Below are 13,805 nucleotides of genomic sequence, written 5' to 3'. Positions count from 1 at the left end.
AGGTACCGTGAGGCCTGCACGCCTGCACAGCTGAGCTTCAGAACAACGCCCGTCAGCTGTCGAAGACATCCTGAAACTTTCAGCAGCTCTAAGCAGATTATGAGATTATTCTGGGGTCGCAAGTGCACGACATTGTCGGTACATTTCCAGTTTTGAACCAATAAGACAGCTCAATTTTGGAACATTTCTTCAGTGCATGGAGAAAAAATGGCTCAGGAACGAAACCATGAACTACAGTGCTACAGTTCGGTTCTTAAAGCAAATAACATAAGTAATTGTTTGAGGTTGTTGAAAACAAAAACAAATCACCATTCTCTTTGAATTTTGGTGTTTTCTGTCTTTTCGACTCAGTATCAGTTTCTTGAAACACGCGCGCGTCACCAGGCTTTAACCAGGCGCTGCCTTCCTGAAACAACAAAAATGACGTCAATGGTTGATGGAAAATGGCGCTAAGCATGTCGGCCGCTCTGAGGGGATTTTTTGCGAACAAGCAAGCTATTGGACGTAGTTTATGGTATGACCGTTTCTAAACCTTGAACATTCCAAAATTAAGTATGTCTGTAATCGACGCAGTGTAAACAGATCCATGACTGAGTGCTGCAGCGTGGTCTCCAGCGGAATATTTGCTTCATAGAGCAATTCTTAGAATCTCGATTTGCAGTATGATCTTCGATATTCGCTCTGTGCTAAACAACAGTGATGCGCAAGTAATTTTTGTAAATTTGTGCGAACCCTTACCTTCATATATGTGTTATGGGCAGCAATAACTCTGTACTTATCCTCCACCTCTGCTTGAGCTGTGCCCTTTAAAGTATCACATTCTCTTCTGTGGTGTTCCACACATTAGCGGAGCCAGCAGCTGCACCCGGTTACTCCAGGATTCCGCACGAGGATTGGCGACTCAGAAGCATGGCAATACTAGCACCTTTCCACCAGCACCGAAACGACCACCCTCTGGTTTCATCCTCTTCGCAGCGGACGCCAGAAAAGCCGTCCTGAAGGAAAATCCAGGTGTGGAAGGCGTTATGTGGTGCGCAAGTGTCTAACTTAAAGTGCGCAAATGTATAGGGTCGGTAAAAAGAAATAAGAACAAGGCCGAGTGCATATGGGACCTTCAAGGCACAGGTTCGTTATGCTATCCATTGTCTCTTTATAGTCGGTACTCGACATGCTGTGACCTCGACGACGTCAGTGCTTCATTCAAAGGCGACAACTAGGGATGTGCAGAAACGCAGGATTTAGCTGCACTGGTCATAATTTCTTTACGGATTCTTTAGATTATCATCTTGCGTGACGACTTAAGCTGTCCTAGTGAGGCATGAAGACGCTACTCGGAGCCTACCGTGATTGCATCCAGTCTAACGTATGAAAGCTTGTAGTACCAGCATTAGCATTTGTTATTTTCCTACTTTGCCCAAGCCTACTTGACAAGTAGGCTTGGGCAAATATGAAAGGCTTTAAATATATGTTCCTCAGTTCATAGGTATTTAATTATAAAATCTCATATTTTGCATCTTTGAATGTTTTCATTTGTAGTGGAATATTAATGCATAATGCGCTTATTACACTTGAAGTTTTCTTCCCTTAGTGGAGCTCGTTATGTTTCAATCACCGATGTGATGTGTGCACATGGCGTTACGGAATTCTAGCTTATATGCTTTTTGACGGTTGTGAAGAGTCATTTGCACTGTTGCATAATAATTTGAGCTCTCTGCATGCATGCAGTTGTGTGTAGTCTCTTCATTACAGTGTTTTGTGGGGGAAAAAAAAAAAGAACGGGACGGCCTTTCTCTTGATGACGAGTGTGTCCACATGTGCATGTCTTCACCTGCCATATTTTCTAGACTAGATGAGCTGTACCAGCAGCTGTACCTTTCAGTTTTTCCTTCTGTAATTTCAAGGAAACCTTGGTGTGTGTAAATTAACACATTTTAACATCCCTAAGCTGCACATGCAGGGCAAAGAGAGGCATTATAGTGAAGGGCTCTGCACTAATTTTGACCACCTTTGGCTTTTCAGTGTGTACTGGTGTCGCCCAGCACTTAGGCATCTTTGCATTTTGCTTCCATCAAATATCAGTCGCTGTGACTGGGATTCAGTCCCATGATCTTGGCCTCAGTAGGCAAATGCCAAAACTGCTGAGCTACTGTGGTAGGTTATTTGCTCTCAAAATAGGTAAACTTCTTGTACAAAAATTTATGAATATTTAAGGGGGCAGTTTAACATATTCGGAAAATTTATAGCTTGCCAACCAATATAGCAGGTGCATTCATTACGTGAGTGTGTTCATGATGGAAGTACATTTATTGAGAAAATATGTATTCTGTTTTTGGTTTGGTACTCGGGCCAGTTTTTGCTAAATAGTCATGTTCAATTCGATTAGAAAATTGCACAATTCACAATTCAATACCTCATATAACAGCTAAATACACGAGACAGATGCACTGCTGCATGCATTTGCAAGCACTGCATGGATTAAAATTTGATTACTGTATAGATGTGAAGCTTGATGTGTCATGCCACCAATGGGAGCATTCTCATTAAGTTACTAAATTTGTGAATTAGGAACAAGTTTGTAGTCGGTATACCTAATAAGCTAAGCAGTAGTGTAATGAGCTGATTTATTTTGGCAGTGGTCCTAACTAGTCTTACCTAGGTCTTTTAAGAATGAAGTTTTTTTTTTGCTGCTTTGAGTGAAAGGTTTATAGAGTGTTTACCTGCACAATGTGGCAGTTTATTTTTTGCATTCGCTCCATGTTGACAGGTTTCATATGAAGTTTAAAAATACTACCTCACGTGGCTGATAAAAAAAAAATGATCCCAAAACTGAAGTACAGTTCTTTTGCAACATACTGAATGGCATTACTTGTCCAGAAGCGTCCCACATTGCTCAGAATTGGGAACTTTAGACCATGATTTGAATTGAACGATTTGAATAGGCACAGTAAGGAAAGAGTAAATGACCAATTAAAAGAGCATGTCGCATCAGTTAATTCCATCAGTGATATGCACCTGTCAATGCACTGCAAAGCGTGTGGTTTTCACCCATAGCTAAGCAACACAGACGTTCTTGGGTGTGCCAGAGATAAGTTAGCCAGGAAAATTCTTGAGGCTTCACTAATTCACAAGTCGGGAAGCGACATGGGTGTGAGTGTTTCATCTGTCGCTCTTTTTGAGAGAACTTGCCCTCAATTCAAGGTGATTTCTATTGTACTGCTTGAGTTCTTCGATGGTCAGGTCCCTTTAGGGTCAATTGCTCATCACTGGAAATAGGTACATCCTTTTTTTTTTCTTTTCGTAGTTGATCTTGTTAACCCTGATATGCATCCTTTCTCCTGTTGTCGCAAGTCATATCACTGAGCTGTTTTTACAGAAGTGGCTGGGCATGCACAATTGTTTCCTTGAGAATGTTACTTTGAATAAACAAACTTTCAGATGTCAGTTAGTGTTTGTTTTATCCTTTCTTCTCGTCTCATTGTTCTGTGCTATGTGTGTGTTGACAGAAACTAGTATTAGTGCTGCACCCATCGTGGTGGCTCAATGGTTAGGGCGTTCGGCTACTGATTCAGAGTACCCGGGTTTGAACCCGACCACGGCGGCCGCGTTTCGATGCAGGTGAAACGCTGAGGCGCCCGTGTGCTGTGCGATGTCATTGCACGTTAAAGATCGCTAGGTGCTCAAAACTATTCTATAGCTTTCCACTATGGCACCTCTTTCTTCCTTTCTTCTCTTAGCCCCTCTTTTTTCCCTTCCCTTATGGCGTGGTTCAGGTGTCTGCAGATATGTGAGACAGATACTGCGCCATTTCCTTTCCCCAAAAACCAATTTTCAGTATTAGCACTGCAGGATGGCATATAGCAGGGTGACAGGGCAGTGCTACAGCATGGTCATCTTCACACTTTGTGTGATGTCCTGTAGTATTAACACCCTTTTCGGGGTCAAAATAAACAAGCGATCCCAACAAGAAGTTCTACTACAGACACCTTGACTGAGGTACTGCATCGAAACAAGCACCATCTTGGAACCCATTTTGTAGAAACCTCTGCAGTTAATTATTGGTGTTTGTCTTCCTCATTTGACAGCCATTTAACCCTCATTGCTCAAGGCAAGGCCTCATTTTTCAGGCAGGGTTAAATAGTACACCTATTTGAAGCAAGACTGCCCCTGCCGGCCATAAGTACCAAGTATACAGGGTGCATCCTAGCCCTAACCACTTTTGTTGGGTTTAGCTCAGAGCTATCAAGTCACTACTGCCTTCTCCCAGCTAACGCTGCTTATGTCTCGGAGAGCTCAACCATTCCTCCCAACTTCCTTCAGAGACTTCCATGGCCACATTTAGTGCTTATTAGTGACACCTTTGACTGAAAGGTTACCGTTCTTCCAAGGTCATGGCTGAGACCTCAGTTGCTTGAATAATGTATTTCTCTCTTTTTTTTCCTAAACCAGCTGTTCTTTCCAAATGGCAGCTGTGATGTGAAATGCTTTTGCATTATAATGTGATTGTTCAAAAGGACTAGAAAGCTGTATCATCAACAAATGAATTTATTTTCAGTGATTAAAACAAAGCCAGGGAGACCCGATACTTCATGAATAAGTATGTTTTTTCTTCCAAAGAAGGTTATCTGTACCATTAATGTTAACTGTGTGAACTAGTAAAGTAGCTTTTATGGTGTGTCTGCCATTTGTAGGACCCTCTTTTTGTTGCTTGTAAATGTAGTGTGGGCTCTTTGGGCATTTTTTACAACATGCTTGCTTTTTAGTTTTTCTGTTAGAGAGGAATAAAGACGAGACATAAAACTTAGAAAAAAGAGCCGTTATGTGCCCTGTGGATCAGAATTGGTGAATTAACTAACATAATTTTTTCAAATATTGAAGTTTGGCTGCCTTTGGTATTTAAACTGCAGGCTCAAATTTTGGTCATAGTTAAGTTCTTTTTCTGTGGCTCATAGAATGTTAAGTGTCAGGGTAATTCTAACGAAGTTGTGATATTTCAGATTTGTATCTTATTGAATAGTTGGTAGAAGTCTATTCCTAGTCATGAGATTCTTTTAACACATGCACATGCTCTGAAATATCTGTTGCTAAGTTGACATTAAACCCACCTTGTTATGCTACTGAATGGCAAAGCCCGATTTGAGGCCCATTTTAAGTTTGGTGATGTAGCAGTTGGCCGGATTTATTTATTGTAGCCCTCTTTCAAAAAAAAAAATAAATAAATCCGGCCAACTCTTTCGCCCCGCCGCGGTGGCTCAGTGGTTAGGGCGCTCGACTACTGATCCGGAGTTCCCGGGTTCAAACCCGACCGCGGCGGCTGCGTTTTTATGGAGGAAAAACGCTAAGGCGCCCGTGTGCTGTGCGATGTCAGTACACGTTAAAGATCCCCAGGTGGTCGAAATTATTCCGGAGCCCTCCACTACGGCACCTATTCTTCCTTTCTTCTTTCACTCCCTCCTTTATCCCTTCCCTTACGGCGCAGTTCAGGTGTCCAAAGATATATGAGACAGATACTGCGCCATTTCCTTTCCCCAAAAACCAATTATTATTATTATTATTATTATTATTAGCCCTCTTTCAGCTAATCAGCAAAAAATTTATGAGCAACCATGCTTCATGGTATTGCATCTCATGCTGACATTGACATTAAGGTGTCAACCTATCATGTGAGTTGCACTGGCACTAAGGTTGTGTGGAGCGTCTATGTGTGATTAGGTGAATTGGATCACGAAAGTGAAATTCACAAGCTTTACAAATCATATTCTTCCTTCGAAAAAACTAAGTATGTTCCTAATCCTGTGTTTATTTATTTATTTATTTATTTATTTATTTACCCACAGTGCCACAGTGGCATTATCTGCTCTGAGTTGTAAGACGAAAAGCGCAAAAAAAAACCACACAGATGCAAAGAAAGACGAAGGACAAGCGCTAACTTCCAACTGACGTTTATTGGAAACATCGAAAGATATATAGGCACATGAGAGGGGGGAAGACAGAAACTAACAATGACAGCAGCATACAAAAAGTCTTGTCACTCATTCTTGCTCAGATACATCATCTCCTTTTTTTGAAAGGCCGATTGATGGCGTGCTTACGCAACCACTGCCCGTCCTATCAATCTCTAGCGCCTCTAATATCTCCCTTGTGATCTGCGAAGGATACCGGTCGATAGTTACAGATTGTGGGAAGTCCGGAGCACAATGGCCGCCACCCTCATATTCATGGTCACAGCATTGAATTGCCAAAGTTTCCCGCATTTGTTTCACATTGTTGGCATGTTCTCGGAAACGCTCGTTCACTCATCTTCCACTCTGACCTACGTAAAAACAGCCGCATGTCAGTGGTATCTTATAAACGATGCCTTCAGTACAATCGACATACCTGTTGGCATGTCATATCCTGCAGCCTGAACCTTGTTCTCCCAATGGGTTCGTCAGCCTACAGAGCCTGCTTAGTTTTTGGGTGCTGAAAGCACCACATTGATGTTCATTCTCCAGGCAACCTTCTTGAGATTGTGGGACAAAGTGTGAATATACAGCAAGACAACAACGCTCTTTTTATCTGGTTTTTCTTTTGCAACTTTGCCACTGTCATCCTTTTGCTTCTTGAGGATGCCCTCCGCCACAGCACAAAGTAGAAGGGGGGGATAGCCGCTCACCCTTATGCGATCAATCTGCCTCCAGAAACTGTCTCCAACTAAGTGGATGCAGGACTTTTGTAGGGCATTGGACAGGCAGGTTTTCACAATGCCTCGTTTTGCAAGCTTCGTGTGCGCCGAAGCAAAAGGTAGCAGCGCTTTCTTACCTCGCGGCTCGTATACCCAGCACACATGCGAATCCGAACAAGCAAGCCTGAGGTCCAAGAACCTAAGGGACGACCCATCGGGAACCTCGTGGGTTAAAACAAGCGACTTTAGGCCAGCCTCAAAAATGGCTAACGTGCGTGCTACTTCCTCGTCAAAGCCAGGATCGTTCACATTTAAAAGTACTAAAAAGTCACCTACATACCGAAAGGTTCGTAAGACTTTTGAGTCTGTAAGGGAGTCGGCTAAGGCCCTGTCAAGTTGTGCTAAAAATATATCACTCAAAATAGGAGCGATGCTCGACCCTATGCAAATTCCTTCTTTTTGTATGAAGACGTCATCGCACCATGTTACAGCCGTGGACTGTAGATACATAGAAAGCATTTCCACGAACCCGCCTACACTCACACCAGCTGAGTTTTGAAATTTGATAGCCCCAAACTTAACAATGCACTCTTCGACAGACTGCAGTAGGCCTTCGTGCGGTAGAGATAAAACAGGTCTTTTATGTCAATAGAAAAAACTTTGCAGCACATCCCACACTGGCTATGTAAAAACTGAATGACACTTTCCGAATTCCTTATCAAAAAATGATTGTCAACATTTAGGAGGTTCAGCCCCACCTGCAAAAAGGAGGCAATCGCCTTTTGCCACGTCCCCCACTCCGTGACAGTAGCGCGCAAGGACCAGTCAACTTTGTGTGTTTTTACGGAGAAAAATAGTTTGAGGCTATTGGCCTTGCTTTTCTCAATTTGTTTTGCGAGTCTCGTTAGCTCAAACTTATTGCACAACCTTTTTGCTTGGGCTTTTATCTTTGAAAATCTCGTATTCCAAAACGGTTGAAAGACACCTCAATCGCGTGCTTAGCCTTTTCTTTTAACAAAACGGTAGGAATCACAGCGAATCCCCCGTGCTTGTCTGCTGCTAGAACACATAGATCCTATTCCTTCAAATAGCGCTCGACACGCTTCAAAGGCAAACTGACAGATGAAAAATTGCCCCGCATTAGAACACCCACGCCCTCCGAAATACATCAGTCACGTTTGTTGTCCGGCGCTAGCTTAGAAACTTGCCTCACCATGGAAAGGAGCTCTGGTCGAGACTTCTTAGGCTGCACAGCAAACTTTGGTCCCAGTGAAAGTGTCCGGCGTACGAACTCCGGAAGGTGCACGCCTTCAGCAGTGTGAACGTTGCTGGTTGTCGAAGTCCTCTCTTGTTGACTGGAACAAAGGTGGATGAGCATATTCCACCAGAGAAACTCAGATGTTTGGTCGACCAGGCAACTGCATTCCTGCCAACTTCTCATCTTCACCGAAGGTCGAGAATCTCCCCGCTGAACTTGTTGGAAAAGGCAGTCTCTGTAGAAGCGTACCTGCCGCTGCCAGTCCGACCTTCTCGACCTTTGGCCACTTGCTGCAGGAAGTAGTTATCTTAAATAAAATATGAAGGATGGTGTTTATTTGGGAAACCCTTCAATTCTTGTGGCTCGGGCATTGCAACTTATTTTTGTGTATGCACATTCTTTACCAGTATTTTAGTGCCAGGGCAGTTTAGCTCAGGGAAATTAAATTCATAGTTATAAAAAACGGCATTAGAGCTATGATGTAAATTAAGTTGTTAAAAAGCAATATTTTTACCTTTTGTTTTTAATTATTGCAGCCCTTACACCCACTGAAGTCATTAAAAAAGTTGCGGGAAAATGGAGAACAGTGGATGAAGTTACAAAAAGTGTGAGTATTTTTACACCACTGATTTTTGCATGGAGATGGCTCAGCTCAGTTTCTAACTATATTAATGTTTCAATTGTAGAAATATGCTGCCATGTCTCGGGAACGCTTTGAGCAATACGAGAAAGAAAAGGCTGCCTACACTTCTGTACTGACTGACCAGCAGAAAGAGGCCCTTGCAGAAGTCAGGCTCAACAAGAAGTTGAAAGTCAGCAAAAGGAGGTTGAATGATGTGAGTATGTAGATGTGGCTGTTGGGTACCACTGACAGGCTCATTTTGAAAAAAAAAAAAAAATGTAGTTTATAACTGCGGAATACAACTGAATCCTCTTGTTTTTAGCTTGCATATTCTCATGTGTGTGGCTTTTCTCAGGTCACACTTGTGTCCTGGTGCTCTGAGCGTGCTATGGTGCACAGCACAAGAAAAGGCACTGTTGCATGAAAGCTCCTTTGTTATGGCAGCATTGACCCATTCTTGTGACAAATATTAAGTTAAACTCAAAAAGTTGAGTGAACTTTAATGTCAGCAAGCCACCATGCAGCTGTTAAGGGCCACGAGTTGCATGTGCTGCACTTAATTTCAGCTTAAAAATGAACGACGCAGCTATCAAATAGGATTTTCACTGTGTTTAGCATTGTCCTGGGCAAGCAGTAGGTACATCTTGGGAGGTGATCACAATGTGACAAAATATTTTTGTTACAGTTAAACGATAAAAGTTAATTTTAAACCTCATAGTAGCAAATCTTGAAGCAGCCTGTAATACTGCAAAAATTTAATTAGGTGCATTACTTTATACTTTCGTTGCTTTATTTATTTATTTATTTCAATCTGTAATTCATTCTATTTCAATGTCAGCAGAGCTGGCTGCTTTTTATACCATCCATTTCATACTAGTTTACTTTTTGGTGTTTGTTCTGCCTTCAAGCAATGTTCATAGCGTCATTCTTAAAGTACCAAGTAGCTTGGTTCTGTCGTCATCATACAAGGTTAGTGACAGCAGCAGAGTTTGTCTGTGGTGTTTATACATGTTCTAGTTCACTAATGGGAACAAGAGAAAAGGGTTGATCATATTTGAAGACGCACATTATGCAATAAGGAAGCTTATACATGGTCGTGCCTGTGAAAACTGAAGTGCTTATTTTGCTCGCATTGTCACTCAGCTTTTATACGTCTCCAAGCAGCCCCAATTTTCATGGCATTATTTTGGTAAAGACTGGACCAGTGCATTGTCATTTCAGAAAGTTTTCCATCGGGGCTGGTTGGTTGGTATTCATCATGCAAATGACATGAAAGAAGAAAAGAAAACAAAGCAACATACATGTGCTTTTATTACTGTTAAAAAAATGCAGTGTTTATGTTTGCTGCAAAAATCACTGAACTCGGTGGAAGCTGGTGTTTCTGTACTTGTCTATGCTTCTGCAGGGAGCAGAGTTGTGCGACTGTTTCCCCTGCACCGCTCATAACGCCATTTGCAGATTGGCAATCACCTGATCACGCTAATGTTAAATATTCCAATTCGTTACGGCACATCCGACTTCCCAGATTCAGCACTGCTTCTTTGCATGCTCAGATCTCCCTGAGGCACCATGTGCAGGCATCTGGCATCATCTGCCCGTGCACTCTGGTACTGGCACTGTCACTGGCGACGAGTGGTACACGGTAGCAGTGGAGGTACACACTATGCTAAATGTCTCTATTTAGCATAGCACGTACTTGGTTACCGTTACCAGAGCACCGGGCACACAGCTGCACATGTGTGAGATTTAGTGGCGATGATGACAGTACCGAGATGCTCCGTAACAGCCGATGCCTTACGCCTTGGCTGGAGTGGAAATTCACAGGCTACTGCAAGCAGAACTGAATGCTTAATGAAATGCATGGCGATCCCTTTCATGCCATGATGCAGCAAAACACTGTGGAAATCACCGAAGATGTCTGGACAAGTTATGTCACGATCAAGTTTTTGATGTAGCGTTTTTCTTCGAAAGACTGCTGCACTCTTACATCAGTGGCTGCGAATTTGAGAAAGAAAAACGATTTTTCTGGTTCATTGTAACTTGCGGACTATGATAAAGCAAGTGAAATACCGAATACTACCGGCGATGCTGCAATCATGGCTCCTGCCACACGATCGGCTTTCCTGCAGAGCTTAGAACATAATAGCGGGCCTTCACACAGCTCTGCTTCCTGTGGCAGCATATACAGGAACACTAGTGGAAGCTTAAGTCACTGAAAAAAATTTTAGGGTACCGCATTCGTTTTCCCCAGCCGCCGGGCTTGGCTGCCACAGCCCACTGTTGCGAGAATAGGTAGAACGAGCCGTAAGAGGTAAATTACATATAGTGGCGCCATTTCAATGGCTCTGGGCTCTCCTCTAAGGCCTGCATAAGTGCACAAGGTGCTGCTTAAACGAGGTTCAAAAATTCTCGTTTCCTGTTTCTAGTTAGTGTTATTTCACGACATTGTCATTTTGAGCTGGGCTAACTACAGTTGGTTTTAAACTATCTCTTAAAATGGTGAAGTCGCGAGGGCATGGCATTACAAGAGTGATTGTTGCGCTGGAAACAAGAGGTAGCGACTCCCATATACCTTCCAAATCCGGTGGCTTGGAGAGGAGGAATGCGGTACTCTGGGAAAGCTTCCAGTGACTCTAGCGGAAGCTAAAGACAAAGCGCCTTTTGGTATTTATGGTATTAGCAATTCGTAATGTTCATGTCGTAATGTCACTACTGTGCCATTCTTTCAGTAAAGCTTTGTAGGGGGCTAGTTGGTCGTACATACTGAGACTAGGGAGCGCTACAATCAAGACAAGGGGACAACACCACATAAGAACACCACGAGGCACGAGCGCACTTCCCATTTTTTCCACTTCCACCATTTCGCTCCACAAGTGTGGATAAGTTGGCGGCACTCACAGACGCTCACTTAACAGTGGTTTGCTTGCAACTTTATGAAGAGTTTTCTGAAAAAGAAATCATGCCCTCTGCAATAAATGATTAATATATCACTCAAACCTGCTCCAATTTTACACAAAAACGCATGGAATTGGCAAGTGCTGCATAAAACAAGCGTGGTTTGTCAGAAAACAGAGAACTGGTACGCAACCACGCAGCCTCTGTTTCGACATTTGCTCACATAGTTTTCAGTGCATTTACCTTGTGCTGTACTTCCAAGCCTAGTGTTCTTGTTGCATCATTTTTGTCTGATGACATGCTTTGTGCTCGCCTTTCTACTGGTGTACGAGCCACTGCCCAGCTTTCACTGAAGTCATATAGTTACTCACCGAATTCATTTCGCAGTTTCTGCAGTTCTTTTTAAATACGGTTAGGCTTGTGCAAGAAATTTTGAGCAGCGAATATCTAGCACTGCAATTATCAGATAGTGACTTAGCGATATTTCCAAAAAGTGCTTGAAATAAAGGCGTTCGTAATAATTCACTGTCCCAAAACCAATAGATTGTCTTCATACACATGCCACTATTAACACCTATGACTCCTCGTAAAGTTAACATTGCCACGTAAGGCGAGAAGCAAGGTAGTTAGGTGCATAGGATATTCAGTGCTGTGACACCCCACATATACCGACTAGTGTGTGATGCATGTTGCTCATAATCGTCTCTTAATTTTTGCCTGTCAGAAACAATGCACTTGCACAGAGGAGTGAACTTAGCTGAGTGGCGAAGTGTCCTCTTCATTTTACTTGCCTCCGTATATCAAACTGACACGTTTTGGTCTATTTTGAAAAGACGCCTTGTATAATGTGTGCTAAGCCTGATGTGCTCAATGAATTGACCTTCTGTTCCGTCCTACCCTTCCTCATGCACTTTGTGCTTATACCAGGTGTCTTTATTTAATCAGTACAGATTTTTCTTTAAAAAGCTATGAAAGGCATGAAACTGCAGTCTGTGCACGCTGATTGTGCGCGCCATGCAGACAATGTGTCCATGATTATGTTCATGAACTTTTACTGCAAAACCTGTTTAATCTATGGTTTAGCCATATAGCTCTGCCATGGAATCTACAGCAACAGCCATAAGGTCTTAATTATTTAGTGAATTGGATTGGATTGAAGTTAGTTTGATATAGTTCAGTTCAATGGTCACCACCTGCCACAGTTTAACAGCATTGGATTGAAGTTAATTTAATATAGTTCAGTTCAATGGTCGCCACCTGCCAACTGTGGTGTGCCAGATGTGGCAGGTGGCAAAGTGGAGGGAGGTAATTACCCTGCACATTTAGGTGTGAGGAAAAGTGCAAGGGAAGAGGGGCAAAGAGAAGGTGGGAAGGGATGGGTGGCCAGATAAGATTTCACTGATGCGCATTAGCATGCCTATAGTCGGATGCAACTTAAAGGTGCACTAAAGAGGAATCTGAACTCGTCTTTTTACCGCGGGAACTCCATCTACACGTTCCGGGCATTCTTAGAAACTTTGAATTATTGTCCTGTGCGGCCATTCCCCTAATTAAATCGGATTAAACGTCCTGGCTCCCGCCTTTTTTTGAACTCAACGCGGTAGGTAGGCGGAGTCAACCAACGCATGGAGTGCCTTTCAGCCAGTCTAGTGGCGGCTTCGCTTTCACTTTTATTTTATTTTTAGGTTTCTGTGAATGAACAGCTTCAGTCACAGACAATATAGCCGCAAATCAGGCCCACGAAAATAAAAATACAAGTGGACTCTGATTTACGTATCACTCTGCCGATGGCAGAGCGGCAAGCCGCCACAGGACTGGCTAACACGTTGGGTGACTCCTCCTACCTACCGTGTTCAGTTAAAAAAAAAGGGCAGGAGCCGGGGCGTTTAATACGGTTTAATTAGGGCAATCGGCCGCACAGGACAATAATTCAAAGTTTCTAAGAATGCCCGGAACATGTAGATAGAGTTCCCGCGGTAAAAAGATGAGTTCAGATCCCTCTTTAGTGCACCTTTAAGTCTGCAGCGAAGCTCTGCCCACATTCAGGACCGCTGCAAAGAATTTCTCCACGACAAAAAAGTAGTCCATAGTTTTTCTTGTTATCTAACCAAGAAGCTAATTACAATAAAAAAATTATCAGCTCTAGAATTTTGATACCCGGCTTGTTTAATATAATCAAACATTAAAATCTTATTTCATTTACCGTTGAGATTGTCGGGCGGAGTAATACAGGACGCCGCGGCCCTTGGCCCAGTGTTAACAACTGCTGTTTTTTCAAGTTGTATCCTTTTATAGACTTTCTCTTGTGGGTAACAATGTAGATTTCACTTCCAAATGCAGGGCCAAAGTTTTAAGCCAAAGCTATAACA

General features: G+C 42.8%; 1 protein-coding gene across 3 annotated transcripts in view; it reads left to right on the top strand.

The window, feature by feature from the left end:
- Window positions 1-381: 381 nt before the first annotated feature.
- Window positions 382-13,805, top strand: part of LOC144114956 (transcription factor A, mitochondrial-like) — a 38,327-nt gene continuing 24,903 nt past the window's right edge. For all 3 annotated transcript variants that reach the window (XM_077649023.1, XM_077649024.1, XM_077649022.1), the window contains exons 1-4: window positions 382-514; window positions 848-1,011; window positions 8,456-8,526; window positions 8,606-8,755. In XM_077649023.1, coding sequence (XP_077505149.1) covers window positions 444-514; window positions 848-1,011; window positions 8,456-8,526; window positions 8,606-8,755 — 456 coding nt within the window. In that variant the 5' untranslated portion in view covers window positions 382-443. The remainder of the gene's footprint in view (window positions 515-847; window positions 1,012-8,455; window positions 8,527-8,605; window positions 8,756-13,805) is intronic.

Source organism: Amblyomma americanum, chromosome 1 (assembly GCF_052857255.1).
Source record: "Amblyomma americanum isolate KBUSLIRL-KWMA chromosome 1, ASM5285725v1, whole genome shotgun sequence".
Classification (NCBI taxonomy): Eukaryota; Metazoa; Arthropoda; class Arachnida; order Ixodida; family Ixodidae; genus Amblyomma; species Amblyomma americanum.
The sequence above is the reverse complement of the archived record's forward strand: the minus strand, read 5'-3'. Positions and strand labels throughout refer to the sequence as shown.